Source organism: Bos taurus, chromosome 22 (genome assembly GCF_002263795.3).
Source record: "Bos taurus isolate L1 Dominette 01449 registration number 42190680 breed Hereford chromosome 22, ARS-UCD2.0, whole genome shotgun sequence".
NCBI lineage: Eukaryota > Metazoa > Chordata > Mammalia > Artiodactyla > Bovidae > Bos > Bos taurus.
This window is the reverse complement of record NC_037349.1, coordinates 10,985,027-10,998,965: the sequence shown is the minus strand read 5'-3', so window position 1 is coordinate 10,998,965 and position 13,939 is coordinate 10,985,027. Positions and strand designations below refer to the sequence as shown.

The 13,939-nt window shown below is 47.9% G+C and overlaps 1 protein-coding gene across 1 annotated transcript in view; it reads right to left on the bottom strand.

Moving 5' to 3' along the window:
• ITGA9 (integrin subunit alpha 9) overlaps window positions 1-13,939 on the bottom strand; it is a 361,696-nt gene that overhangs the window by 271,135 nt on the left and 76,622 nt on the right. The window contains exon 14 of the mRNA NM_001192718.2: window positions 6,304-6,458. Coding sequence (NP_001179647.1) covers window positions 6,304-6,458 — 155 coding nt within the window. The remainder of the gene's footprint in view (window positions 1-6,303; window positions 6,459-13,939) is intronic.

Below are 13,939 nucleotides of genomic sequence, written 5' to 3'. Positions count from 1 at the left end.
CAGAAAACAGAATGAATTTGACCCTCCATATGTGCCAAGAACTGTGCAGATATTTTACAAACATCAAGATTAGTCCCCCAAAACCCTGTCTAACTGCAGAATTACTGGCCCAATATATTTCTTTTGCAACTCAAGCGAGAGGAGAAACAGCTCTGAGTCACTAACCCTGACCTGAGGACGACAACCGCTGTTCTGCTCTGGGCAGAGTGTACTCATGCCAACAAGCTCACCTATCAGATATTTCTAAAGTGTGAATGTGTACAATCAGACTAGATTCATCTGATTCACCAAGTACAATCATTTGGGAAACATTTCATCTTTTGAACTGCCTACTCAGAGCTTCTCCCTGATTTAAAATGTACTTTGGTATTTTAAATTATACAATAAGAAGTTAGCACCTTATCAAATCTCTCTTTTACAACAAAACCAAGAGACACATCATGGGAAACCCAGCCTGAGGGAGGAGGCAGCTGCTGGAGTGGGAAGAAGGGCAGATCATCCTGACTCTGACCGGTGATTTTTAAACAGCCCCCACCCCAGATGTGTCTAAAAGGAAGCCCCCTGCCCCCCACTGCCCCAGGCAGCAGAGGAGACGCTGGAGAAACAGCTGGGCAGCTTGCTTGGCTCAGCAGCCCGCCTTGTGGGAAGATGGGAGCATCGGGCTGGCAGAGTTGCCAATGGCCTCCCTAGCTCAGTCAGCCGGGCCCAGGGAGGCGCTGGTTCTGATTAGGGCCTGCTCCAACAGCGCACATCACAGCCTCAGCTCTCCTTCTGGCAGCCTGTGTCCCTGCCATGTCGAATGATGTCATCTTGATGGAAAAGCTGATCTGCCTGGAGTCATGCTTCCAGCCTCCTCCTTTCCCTACCCCCCAGCTAGTTCCCCAGGGCCCCCCACACCGGCCCGGGCCAGCAGCAAGCCAGCTGTCTCGCATCAACGTGGCTCTGGTCGCTCCCGGCGAGTTTTGATTCATTCCCATTCTCCATTAGAACATGATTTCAGCTACGAAATTCTACCAATAAATCCTCCTTCCAGACTTATTCTGAGCTTCCCTTCAAGTTTTCCAGGAGAGAGGGGAGAAAGAGACTGTTTCTACTTTCCTAACTTTTCTTACCCTCCCCCCAAGCAATGAGATGGCAATTACAGTAGGTTCCCCTCTCCTCACAGAACATGGACTTGCCTCATTATCCCATCTCCATGCTGCCTGAGAGACCAGAAGGAGCTCAGAAAATGTTCTCCATGTGCAAAAGCTCTCCGGAGTAAAAATGCACCCCGAGGACCAGAGGAAGGGTCTGGGTACAAGCTGCCTGGTGTCAACCCCATTTCTGCCACTGGCTTGCATGACCTTGGTGCCATTTCTCAGGATCTGGCTGTACTGCCTGTCTGGGGGCAGGACAAGCTCCCTGCTCACTCTCAGCCTCACCACACTGCATGAGAGCCACTGAAATATGCGGGTGCCAGGTCAGAGCACAGAACACAACCACTTAGGGCTCAGCCCTGCCTGGTTTCCACCTAGCTTTCCGGAGATAGTCCAGAATTGCCTGCTTGAGTCTCAGACTCTGAGGACTGACAAGTGTGTTTAGGCTTCAGCCTGGCCAGCAAGTTAGGTACAGGCTTGGTCTGCAAGTAAGGAGCAGAGGCCTCTTAGGCACAGCCATCACCTGCCTTGCCTATGGCAGCCAGGAGGCTCCCAGGAGCCTCACACTGCTCCCCAGTCCAAGAATGAAGATTAGTAAGACCCGAGATGGGCTGAACTCTTGTATTAAATGGCTTGATGAAACGTTATAAATGTGTTCTGGGGGCTGCCTAAATTGGGCATGTTGTCTGCAATGCAGGACTGCACTGGAGCAGCCACACATGCTCCATGAGGGCAAAGACCCTGCCTGGTCCATTCCGCCCAAGCACACGGTCTGGCACTTCTTAGAACTTAGTAACTATCTGTTGACTGAATGAGCCACACAGGAGTTTCAGTGACTCCCTGTGATGGGTTTAGGAAGCTGTTGCTCTGCTCGGCTGGGGCAAGGACTCTGCAGACCTCATTTCTGCCTTGCCTGTGGCTCTCTGGGAGACCCTGCCAAGATGGAGAGCTCGAGGGAGGCTGCAAGGCTGCAGGAGGGGAAGGGACTTCTCATCAGCTTAACCCAGAGACCGTTTTCCATGCAGCTGCTTCCAACAGCAGTTAATTCTCATTTCTTCCCCCACCCACCCCCCGGCGAGCCCTAGAGCCAGCCTCACTGCAACCCTGAGATATCCCAATGGCACCAACCAGTGTCCCCACCTCCGAGGTTTAGATGCCAGGTCGGCAAGGTCCCTTCTCCAAGCTTACAGGTTCTGATGACCCCAAGCAAGTGGTCCACCCTACATATAACATTTTCCCTTTGTTGTCCTTGACCAGAGGTTCTCACATCCTAGCCAGCTGCAGGTTTGTTAAAACCTAGGTTGCTGGGCCTTACTCTCAGAGTTTCTGAATCATGCAGAATTCACATTTCTGACAAGATTTCATGTGCTGTTGTTGTGGCTGGTCAGGAACCACCTTTAAGATCCCTCATACAGGCTTATAAGCAGCTTCCTGTGGTTACTACAAGGTCCTCCATGACCTGCTTAACTGATTCCCAGCGTTAAATTCTCTCTGTTAAAATAACTGGTGTGGTTTCCATCCTCCTGGATGGACTTTGCTAGGCTGTCATGGGGGCCAAGGCAGAGTCGCCCCCATAGAGAAACGCTCTATTTCCCATAGTACCACCAGAAGCCACAGTGGCCCCTCTAGTGGCTTGGGTCACCAGCTGGCCCTGAATGTCCTGTGCCCAAGCGGGAGCCATGGATTTTCCATTACAACACAGAAAATGAAGAGGCAAATGGAGTCCCTTCTCTGTGTGTATGCCTGAGCTCCACCAGGTCCCAAGGGAGAGAAAAAGCTAAAGAGATGACTATAAGTCAACTGCTTACAGTCTCCCCAAAACATTCTCGGGGTGGTCCACAGCTGAAGATGCCAGCAGACATATACCACTTCTGACAACTGTTCAGAAGTACCGAGCACTCCACTGGGCACCTCCTTATTGCACTGCCCAGGCTGTCCTGTCCAAACACAGCCATTCTGCTGACAAACTCTGCTCTGGATATGCAGAGATTCAGACGTGACTGGAAGATGCCCTCTTGCCAAGCACACCATGGCCAAAACCACCACTAACATGTTCTTGCATCTTCCTCCAGCAATGAGAGTAAGGAAGGCTTGTAACCGGAGCTCCAGCCCTGGGCTCCCAATGCAGAGGCCTGGGCGATGACACTGAGCTGGCCAGCACCAGCTACTGGGCCGGGAGGAGAGCAGAGGACGTCTGTGCACTGAAGGTATCCCCATCTTTCCTGCATCTGGAAACTGGGGACCTGATCTTCCTGATGGTGAAGAACCCTGGGGAAGCTTCTATGGAGAACTCTACCCACATCTGTATCCACAGGGCTACTTCAGTGCCACCATCACAGCTTCCCATGGTTCCCTCCTCAAACCTTCTACATTTCACTGCCAGCTCATTTAGGGGCAGATTTCTACATTTCTCCCTTTACTGCAAAAACTAAGCTATCGCTCATTTCCCTGAATGCCAGGGAAAGGGCCAGAAAATGCCAAGGATAGATAACTTCCTGCATTGCTCTGCAAATACCCAAATTCTCCAGTTACCATCCTCTTTAAGCCTGACTCTTAAATAAATGTGTACAAACATCCCCTTAGACTGTCAAGAGATATTGGATTTCATCAACGACCCCATGTGGCAGATGGAGAGTAAGGAAGTGACATGTGGTACTGGGGAGGAGCGCCTGCTCAGTGCTCCACACCCTAAAGCGGACCTTAGCCAGGTTTCTGCCCCTGGGGGCACTACTGGATGTCATCCAACAGCCTGTCTCTTCCATCATCCTCCACCACTGAAGGGCCATGACTAGCCCAGACCTACATTATAATTCTGCTTGGAGATCACTGAAAGAGGCCCTGATGACCAGGGTCGCTGAAAGGGGCTCAGGTGACCGGGGTCTATGAAAGGAGCCCCTGACTGCGGTCTATGACTAGAGCCCCAGAAGGAGACACTTGCTGGGGGCAGCATGAGAAAACACCCACATCTCCTCCTGGCTCAGCCCTTGAATCTACGAATTAGAGTTTGCTCTCGCACTTATGTCATATGCTCTGAAATCACTCTTGATCCAAACTTGCATTTTGGTTTCTTCTCCTCTGTTCCTGCTCTACCAACTTACCTCCATCGTCACCACCACAGTGATGTGGTTAATGAGTCTGACAACTGTGTATGCAGCTTCAGGATCAAAATAGAAACTCTTTCTAATTCCCCTTAAAAGCTCCATGAGGACATGGCTGGCTCATGCAGGCACACAATAAATATTTGACAAATGAACACACGCATGAACTCTTAACTGCTTGCTTTTCTTAAGAGTTCTAGAACAGAATAATTCTGCTTATTTTTAAATACACCAGAAGTAATCTTCAACTCAGCAATTCTTTTAAAATGCTTTTTAATGGAGTCCAACTATATCACGAGTTGGTATTTGATAAAGGACATACCATCTGATTAGGCAGACGATATATGAGTCCCAAGACCATCAGACCATTTGTTTTTCCTAGAGACTGTGGTGCCTTAAACAATTAGGGAGGTGGTAGGAAATTGTTTTTGGAAAGCAATAGTATCATCAGACCAGAATTCTACTTTGGCTTCACCAAGAGCTGTATGATCTGGACCAAGTATCTTTCTCTCATTGGATTTGCACACAAAAAGTTTGTTAGCTCTCTCTCACTACCCAAGTTCCAAGTTCACAGTAAATTCATATTCAGTTTTGAAATTTGAGTTCTTTTTCAAAAATCCATAAAAAAAAATACAGAATTTCATGAGTTTATTCAATCCACCTGAAGATCAAGAGAAATGTCGATGAAACAAGCCAGAACAGCAGTCTCCAACCTTTTGGCATCAGGGACCGATGTCACTGAAGACAATTTTTCTATGAACTGGGGTAGGGGAAATGGTTTGGGGATGATTGAAGAGAATGACATTTTTTGTGCAGTTTATTTCTATTATTATTACATCAGCTCCACGTCAGATCATCAGGCATTAGATCCCAGAGTTTGGGGACTCCTGGCCTAGAAGGACTAGCACGTTGTCATCTAAGGCAGAGCATTCAAGATGCAGCTGGGAAACTGACCAGTGCAGGCACGTGTGTTCTGTGTGTCTGTGTGTCTGTGTGTCTGCACTCCGGAGCAGGGCATCTCAAACTTCAATGTGTACCAGCATCCTGTGGGGATCTTACTGAATGCAGGTTCTGGTTCAGCGTCTAGAACAGGGCCTGTGATTCTGCGCAACTAACAAACTCCTAGGGGATGCTGACACTGTTTGTCCAAGGACTACATGTAAGGAGGGAGAGGAGACACTCATGACAGTAAAAATGTCTAAGAAAGTCAAAGAATCCAGGTCCTTAATGGTGGTGCTGTGGGCTTTTCAAAATTTTTTTTGTTTTTCATTTCCTTGGAGCTCTCCTTTCTTTTATTCCATCAGCCTTTCAAGTAAAAACAAAAGACTTCTTAATCTGCACAACTGCTCCAGATTCACTTCCTTCAGGTGATCACACACTCTGACTGCTAAGCCACATTGATCCCATCTTGTTCCAGGGCTTGATCCAGTCTTGGAACTAAGCCAGCAAGTCGACCTCCGTTTGTCAGAGAAATGGCAGGGACGGCTGCCAGTGGCCAGGGTTTTCCTGCCTCTCCTCCATCATCCGAAGCTAGCAAAGGCAGCTCCCTGCCTTTTGGAAGCCTGAACCTTTGTAAAACTCAGCATGCTAATCTCACCACTCATCCTGTCTCCGATTCCACAGTAAGGAGCATGAGCCCTCAACATCTGGCTGGTGCTGCAAGCTCAAGGGAGAGCCTCCAAAGACCCACTACTTTTTTTCCTAACTACACAAAATGTTTCGAAAGGGCCAGGCTACCCACTGCATGTCCACAAGACCCACCACCTATCCTGCCTGTGGCCCAGTGAGGTATCAGTATGGTCCAGGGACATTTGGATAAAGGATGCTTAGAGTCAAATATTATTTTTCTGAGAGCTGGAGGTTGCACTGAATTGGGAAAATAATGGTAAGAAGAGCAGAGGGGGAACCTCAGGGAAAAGGGCATCTAGCCCGTGGACCCGCTGCCTATAAACCCAGCCAGCTGGCACTTCAGGAAGGAACTCCAGAACAGCCCCTGGTTGCCCATGATCCCACAATCCCACTCCAGTTAGGATGGCTATGCGGAGCCCTGACTTGGACTTGTGTGTTACCTATTTCTCCCGGAACGTGTTTGCCGTGGAAGCTAAAGCAGGCGGTGACGTTGAGGCAGTTCACAGGCTGCTGGCCGTCATGACACTGAGGCGCCGTGATGTTGATGGAGGCGGGGAGGAAGATGGAGACATCCACTGTGATGACGGGTCTCGCCCTACAGGTCAGGAGGAACCAAACGATAACTAAGCCAACAGGACAAATCCTAGGGCTTCAGCCCAGCATCTGAGTAAAGTATGAAACAGCCTGAGTGAGAGAAAATGGCCAGGGTGCTCTGTGAATCCTATTCTCTGGTGTCTCAGCTTATTTCCCAATAAAGAACAGTTATCTTCCCAATAATAAAGGCCAGCTAGTTGTTAATAAAACACATCTGGTTGAAGCCATAAATGAACCACCAGATGTTGGGAGATTATTTTAAAATTTCACCAATTAACTTTTGATTTCCATTTTATTAGGAAGATAGGAACAGATTTAAGAGGTATCCCTACAGGGGGATGCCATGACTCAAGAAACAGATGCACAAGCAGGAATTCCCCAACGCATTTACTGCCATTACTGCCATGAACTGCAAAGTCCCATCCAGAAACCTTCCCTCTTCGTTTACTCCCATCAATTAATTAAGCACTTTTTCCAAAAGACCTTGATGAATGGGGTCCCAGCTGGTAACAGCAAAGCATTTCAGAGCTGAAGAAATCACCCTTCCTAATAACTGAACCAAGTGAAACCCAATAAACATGCACACTCCTATCACCGACAAGGACCACCCTCCAGTGCTTGATGGATGGACGACATCAATTGCTGGCCTTCCGGGGACTCCCCAGGGGCCCCCTATTAGAAGCAGGGAGTGAATCACACCATTCTGCTCTGGTTGCAAACATCTGCTGAGGGAAGATTCACCTAAACTGTGGCTTAACCTTCTCCCCTCCAGGCCTCACAAAGAGACCCTTTTACCCCCAAGGAGCCCCAGCCTTCACGCCGCTGGGGTGATATAACAAGATTAAGGGGCTTTAGCAGCTTGAGAACAATGACCTCACTTGTGTTCAATGATCCAGCAAAGAGCACCCACGGGGACAAGACAGATGGGAGCCAGGACCAACACCAACTTGGAGAAAAGAAAGCATTAAGGAAAACCTCGAAGAAGAAAGCAAGCAAGGAACTTCGTGGCCCAGATGGAGTTAGGGGATTTCACTACTGCCAGCACTGCCTTGAGATGCGGCTTAAGAGAACAATTGTGACAAGTAGAAAGGAATTACGGGCAGACCCAGCTGCAAGTCTAACGAAGTCAGACAACGGCAGTCCCTGGAAATCCAATATCTGGTTTCCAACTTCTTTCTGGGTTCATCCTTAGAAGATGCTCAAGTGTTCCTTAGCACCCCAGCACTTGGATTTCTTCCTTCTCTGTGTCCACACCTCACCTCACCTACTAACTAAGGCCACTGTCCATGTCCAAATTCATCCCATCAGCCTACAGGCCCTCCAAGGGCTGGGATCCTGCTGAATTCATCCTGATATTGCCTAGTGAGTAGGTGTTCAAAAATCTTGTTAAATGAACTCATTTACAAAACAGAGTCACAGACATAGAAAACAAACTTATGGTTACCAGGGGATAAGAGGGTAAAAAGACAAATTGGGAGATTGAAATTGACACAAACATACTACTATATAAGAAAACAGATAACTACTAAGGACTTAACTACATTGCACAGGGAAATTTTACTCAGTACTCTGTAATGAGTTATATGGGAAAAAAATTTTAAAAAGAGTAGATAAATGTATATGTATCACTGATTCACTTTGCTGTATACCTGAAACTAACATAACATTGTGAATCAACTATATTCCAATAAAAATTTAAAACAACAACCACTCTTGTTAAATGAAATCTCTCTAGTCCAAGGAATCGAAAACTACAGGAAGGGCCAAAGTTTCATCAAACAGACAGGGGCACCAGCAGAGCCAGAGTCCACTCTGTGAGACTTCACCTGCCTAGCACATGTCCTGCCAGGCCACTGTGCAGAAGTGGCCCAGCCCTCCCACTATCCCAGGGCCCCTCATTGGGGGAAATGCCTGCTTCCTCCTCCCGGGATAGAGCCTGGCAGAGGAAGGTGAGGTGAGCAGGAAGCAGAAGTGAGCAGTACAGACAAAAGGACTTCGATGAGGGTTGTTAAAAGAAAAAAAAAAAAAAACCAGAATCCTTTGAAATGACAGGCTGAGACCTTCACAAGCACCTCTCCCTCCAACATCCGTCAGATCAGTTCCCCCAAACCTTTTTGTTTCAACTCCAAGTATTGTTTCAGGACCAGGAAAAGCCCAGAAATCTTTCATAAGCCTCTCTGATCACTTCCTCAGACCTTCTATGGCATAACACCAGGAGCCTGTCACCCTAACACCGGACCTGCCCTCTTGAGCTAATCCCAGAGAACAAACTTCCTGAGGCCAGAGTTGGGCCAGCCCACACCCTGGTGGGGGCGGGAGACTGGGTTTCATGGGCTGAGATGAAAGCAGAGGGGCACCCAAGGGCAACGCTGCAAATGCATGGAGACTTTAAAAGAAGCTGGTGGCTGCAATGCTTTTTTTTTAATTGAAGTATAGTTGATTTACGTTAGGTTGGTTTCAGGGATAAAGTGATTCAGTTAAATATATATACTTATGTGTCTATTCTTTTTCAGCTTCTTTTCCCTTATAGATTATTATAAGATATTGAGTAGAGTTCCCAGTGCTACACAGTAGGTCTTCATTGTTTTCTATTTCATATCTACCAGTGTGTATATGTTAACCCCAAACTCCTAATTTATCCCTTCCCCCACCTTTCCCCGTTGGTAATTATAAGTTTGTTTTCTATTTCTGTTTTGTAAATAAGTTCATTTGTATCATTTTACAGCTTCCACGTATAAGTGATATCATATAAGATTTGTCTTTTTCTATCTGGGTATGATCTGAGTCTGATCACTGAGTATGATCATCTCTGCTGCTACTGCTAAGTCGCTTCAGTCGTGTCTGACTCTGTGCGACCCCAAAGACGGCAGTCCACCAGTCTCCTCCGTCCCTGGCATTCTCCAGGCAAGAACACTGGAGTGGGTTGCCATTTCCTTCTCCAATGCATGAAAATGAAAAGTGAAAGTGAAGTCGCTCAGTCGTGTCCAACCCTCAGCGACCCTATGGACTGCAGTCTTCCAGGCTCCTCTGTCAGTGGGATTTTCCAGGCAAGAGTACTGGAGTGGGGTGCCATTGCCTTCTCCGATGATCATCTCTAGGTCCATCCTTATTGTGGTAAATGGCATTACTTCACTCATTCCTATAGTTGAGTAATATGCCATAATGTGTGTGTACACACTCCACATCATTAATCCATAGAATACTTCTTTCTGATGGTTCTCAGTTTAAATTCTGATATCTAATTTGATCATGGTATTTCACTTCCAGGTAGATAATAAACCCAATCAGGACACCCTGGGACATGATGTTACTCCAGTGACCCTGGCCTTTTGTAGAGTCAGTGCTGCCTGCATGGCAGAGACAGGAGGAGCGATAAAGAGCCTACACCCTTGGTGAAGGTGTTAGACCACTAACCATACCCTACGTAATCCATTACTCCAGGGAGCTAATTCACGTCTTAAAGTGAAAGTCACTCAGTCGTGTCCGGCTCTTTGCCACCTCGTAGACTATACAGTCCGTGGAATTCTCCAGGCCAGAATACTGGAGTGGGTAGCCTTTCCTTCTCCAGAGGATCTTCCCAACCCAGGGATCGAACTCAGGACTCTTGCATTGCAGGCAGATTCATTACCAGCTGAACCACAAGGGAGGCCCAATTCACATCGACCTAGTTGAAAACCAACCTCAGAAAGGTTTCTCTTAACTGCAGCCCAAAGCGTTCCTAACCTACACGGCTCTTGACTCTCCCCCTTAGAGCAGAACAGGCATGCTGTGTATGGTGTGTGTGTGTGTGTGGTGTGTATGTGATGTGTGTGGTGTGTTTAAGTGTAGGGTGTGTGTGTATGTGTATGTATGGTGTGTGTGTGTGTGTGTGTGGTACATGCACACACAGGCATGGTTTCCTGGCTCTCCTCCATTTTCTGGTCTCTCTAAGACCCTAAGGTGACTCCAAGTCTATCCCTACTTTCCTGTCAGCAAAGTCATGCCTGGGGTGCCCCCTTAGCTTCATCAGCCAGAGTTTCCAGACTTTCGGCTCACTGCTGCTCAGCCACATGCAGCACCTTATCAAAGGGTGCCAACCTGCCCGGTCCCCTGGACTCCCTGGGCGATCCTTCCTGCCTGCTCCTCCCTCTCTGAGGGGCCCTACTTCGTCTCTGGAAGCTTCCCTGCTCACCCTGAGCCCCTCACACTCCTGGAAAAGACCTGAGGTGGTCACCCTCATCCACATCGCAAACTGAATCCTACACTGAGCCCAGTCCCCACCCACAGTCCAGACACCAGGCACTCCCTTCCTCACCTCCTTAGTCCCTCCTCCTCCCCTCCTCCCTTCCACCTCTTCAACCTCTCCAGGCCCCGAGAAAGGAAGGGGGTCAGGGTGAGGTTCAGACAGATGAGGGTGAAGCTGAGGGTCACTTTGGTCCCGCCCTCCAAACACCCACTCTGAACCACCGCCATTCCCACTTCCCCCTCTGCAGTCAAGCTTCTGGAAAGAAGGTAAGGTACTGTTTTCCTGCTTCTCCTCCTCTCACCCACCCATGGCCATCTGGTTTCGGCCGCTGACTTCTGCAGACTTGCCACAGCAAGGGCGCCACTGCCCTCTTACCGCCAGCTGCAACCCCACTCGGACCTCACCCTCCCCTGACTCTGCTGAGCGTGGCACGCACACCCTCTGACAGGCAACCCTGCTCTGTTGTCCTCACGGCATTTAACACAACCTAGAATCGCCTCCTTTTTTAAACTGATAAAACCTCCAGGTCATTTGGTTTCCTCACCCCTAACATGAGGCTCCTAATCACCATATCTCTGTCATGCAGTTGTTAAGACTAAAGGTTAAAATGCAGGGGAATCCCTGGTGGTCCAGTTGTTAGTACTTCACACTCTCACTGCCAAGGACACGGGTTCGATCCCTAGTTGAAGAACTAAAATCCCAGAAGCTGAGAAAGTGTGGCCAAAAATGAAATTTTTAAAAAAAGAGTTCAAATATATTCTTCCAAAAACAGACGAACAATTGCAGTCTATTCAGTCAATGGAACACCACTCAGTACCAGGAAAAAACACTGCACAGCACACAATACAGCTGAGTCTCAAAAACATCACACTGAATGCAAAAAGCCAAAAACCAAAGGGTGCGTATGCTCTAGCTCCATTTATATGAAATTCTAGAACTGATCCAGGGGGACAGAAATCAGAAGAGCAGTCGTCTGTCAGGAGAGGGGTGTGACTAGAGCGAGGCAAGAGGACACTTCTTGGAGTGACAGAAATGCTCTTCATCTGGATGGGGGTAGAGTCACACGGGTGTGCACACTGGGCAAGACTCATCAAGCACCTGCCTAAATTGTATGCAGATTATACCGCAACACGCAAAGCAACAAGAGCGAGGAGTTACTACACAGCAGGGCTTAGACAGTGCCTGGCACAGGTAGGCGCTTATCAAACAACAGCTGTCTTATTATTAACTGTGTTGGTTGCTCTCCACAGTACAGCCAGGGCTTCCCTAGTGGCTCAGTGGCAGAGAGTCTGCCTGCCAGTGCAGGAGGCACAGGTTCGATCCAAAAAGATCAAACCAGTCAATCTTAAAGGAAACCAACCCTGAATACTCATTGGAAGGACTGATGCTGAAGCTGAAGCTCCAATACTTTCGGTCACCTGATGCAAACAGTCAACTCACTGGAAAAGACCCAGATGCTGGAAAGATTGAGGGCAAGAGGAGAAGGTGGCAACAGAGGATGAGATGGTTGGATGGCATCACTGATTCAATGGACATGAACTCTGTCCGGGAGATAGCGAAGGACAGGGAAGCCTGGCATGCTGCAGTCTATGGGATCGTGAAGAGTTAGACACGACTTGGCCATTGAACAACAATGAAGTACACCCAAACCTGACGCCCAGCTGCATCTCAGCAGGTCAATGCACAGGGGCAGATGAATGAGGGAATGGGTTACCGTGAGCTCGGGACCCCCAGGCACCCCTGCCATGGTTGTCTCGGCCATCATGGACCTCCTCGTCCGCACCGGTGATCCTGGCTCTGGTCCTAAAGTCTGCTCTCTCCAAATGCTCCCAGCTGTTCTCCTCTGTGGACTCTACATCTGTGCCTGTTAGAGTTCATCCACCTCATCCGATTCTACCCTCCATGCCAGGCTAGGGTCTGGGGTCTCCCATCCATGGGTAACTGCCTTGCTTTACATTTACACCTACGTGTGAGGAAATCCCTGGAGAGCGTTGTCCCTCACAAAAGAGGAAGACGACAAGCCCCTCTGGGTTGGAGCTCACAGCTGCAAGCTTATAAAATACAAGGATGATGAAAAAGCAGAACCCATAAGATATGCCTTAAGCCAGAAGCTCCTGGTTTGGGGAAGGCCTGGTTTCCACTAACAGTAGCCGGGGAATGTGTTTTATTCAAGGGGAATCCTGAGAAGCCAGAGCACACTGTGCGTGAGAGTGAGCAGAAGGACTTTGTGAGGCCACCAGCTGGAGCTTTGGTCTCTCAAGTCCAACCACAACCATCTGTAGCCATGAAAGCTGTTCCACCTGAGAAAACACCAATACAGAGAATGGGGTGATAAAGGCGAAATCCAACCCTATGGAAAGTAAAGGATCCATCCCCCTGGAGGAGGAAATGGCAATCCACTCCAGTATTCTTGCCTGGAGAATCCCATGGACAGAAGAGCCTGGCCTGCTCCAAGGGTCACAAAGAATAAGACATGACTGAGCAGAAGCATAAAATTGAACACTTAAACCAGGCACTGTTCTAGCTCACTGAGCTCTCATAAAAACTTAGGATATTCAGTGAGGTGAGCACTACTGCCTTTTTAACAGGTGACCATCCTGAAACAGAGGTTACCAGCCTTGCTCAGGAAACTCATCTCGTAAGGGCAGAGTTAGGGCTGAACCCAGGCCTCCTGGCCCCAGAGTTTCCACTCTCAACCTCAAGACTATTCTGCCTCTTCAACAATGTAATATTTGGGGGAGGGGGGAACGCCATATTAAATTTATTCATTTCTTTCCAACCTGATTGGCCATCTTAAATTAACTCTCAGGAATTAAAGAAGGAAAGAATGAAAAAGAAAAAACTTGAAAGCTAAAGGCCCTTAAGGCTAGGTATCTGATAAGAAAATATAATCCAGTCTCTGTTTAGACCATTCTTAGAGTAGTTATCATCTTTTCTAAATCTTTAGAATATGTATTATCTATACTGCTCACATAGCACCTATTACATACTGTATTATATTGATGATGTTTTGTGATGTATTTATGGCTTGGTCTAACTAATCCCCTTGATTCAGAATGCCTTAAATATTATGTTTCCCCACAACTTTCTGCCCATTGCAGTGCTCAATAAAGAAGTAGTGGATTTTAAAAGTAGCAGAATCTCTGGAGTAACAGAGTCACTTCTGGCTCAGGAACTTTACACTCAATCTTGAAAATGTAAATTATCCATGGATTTTCTGAAAGATAGTTCTGGCTACTGCCAATTTGACAAAGCCT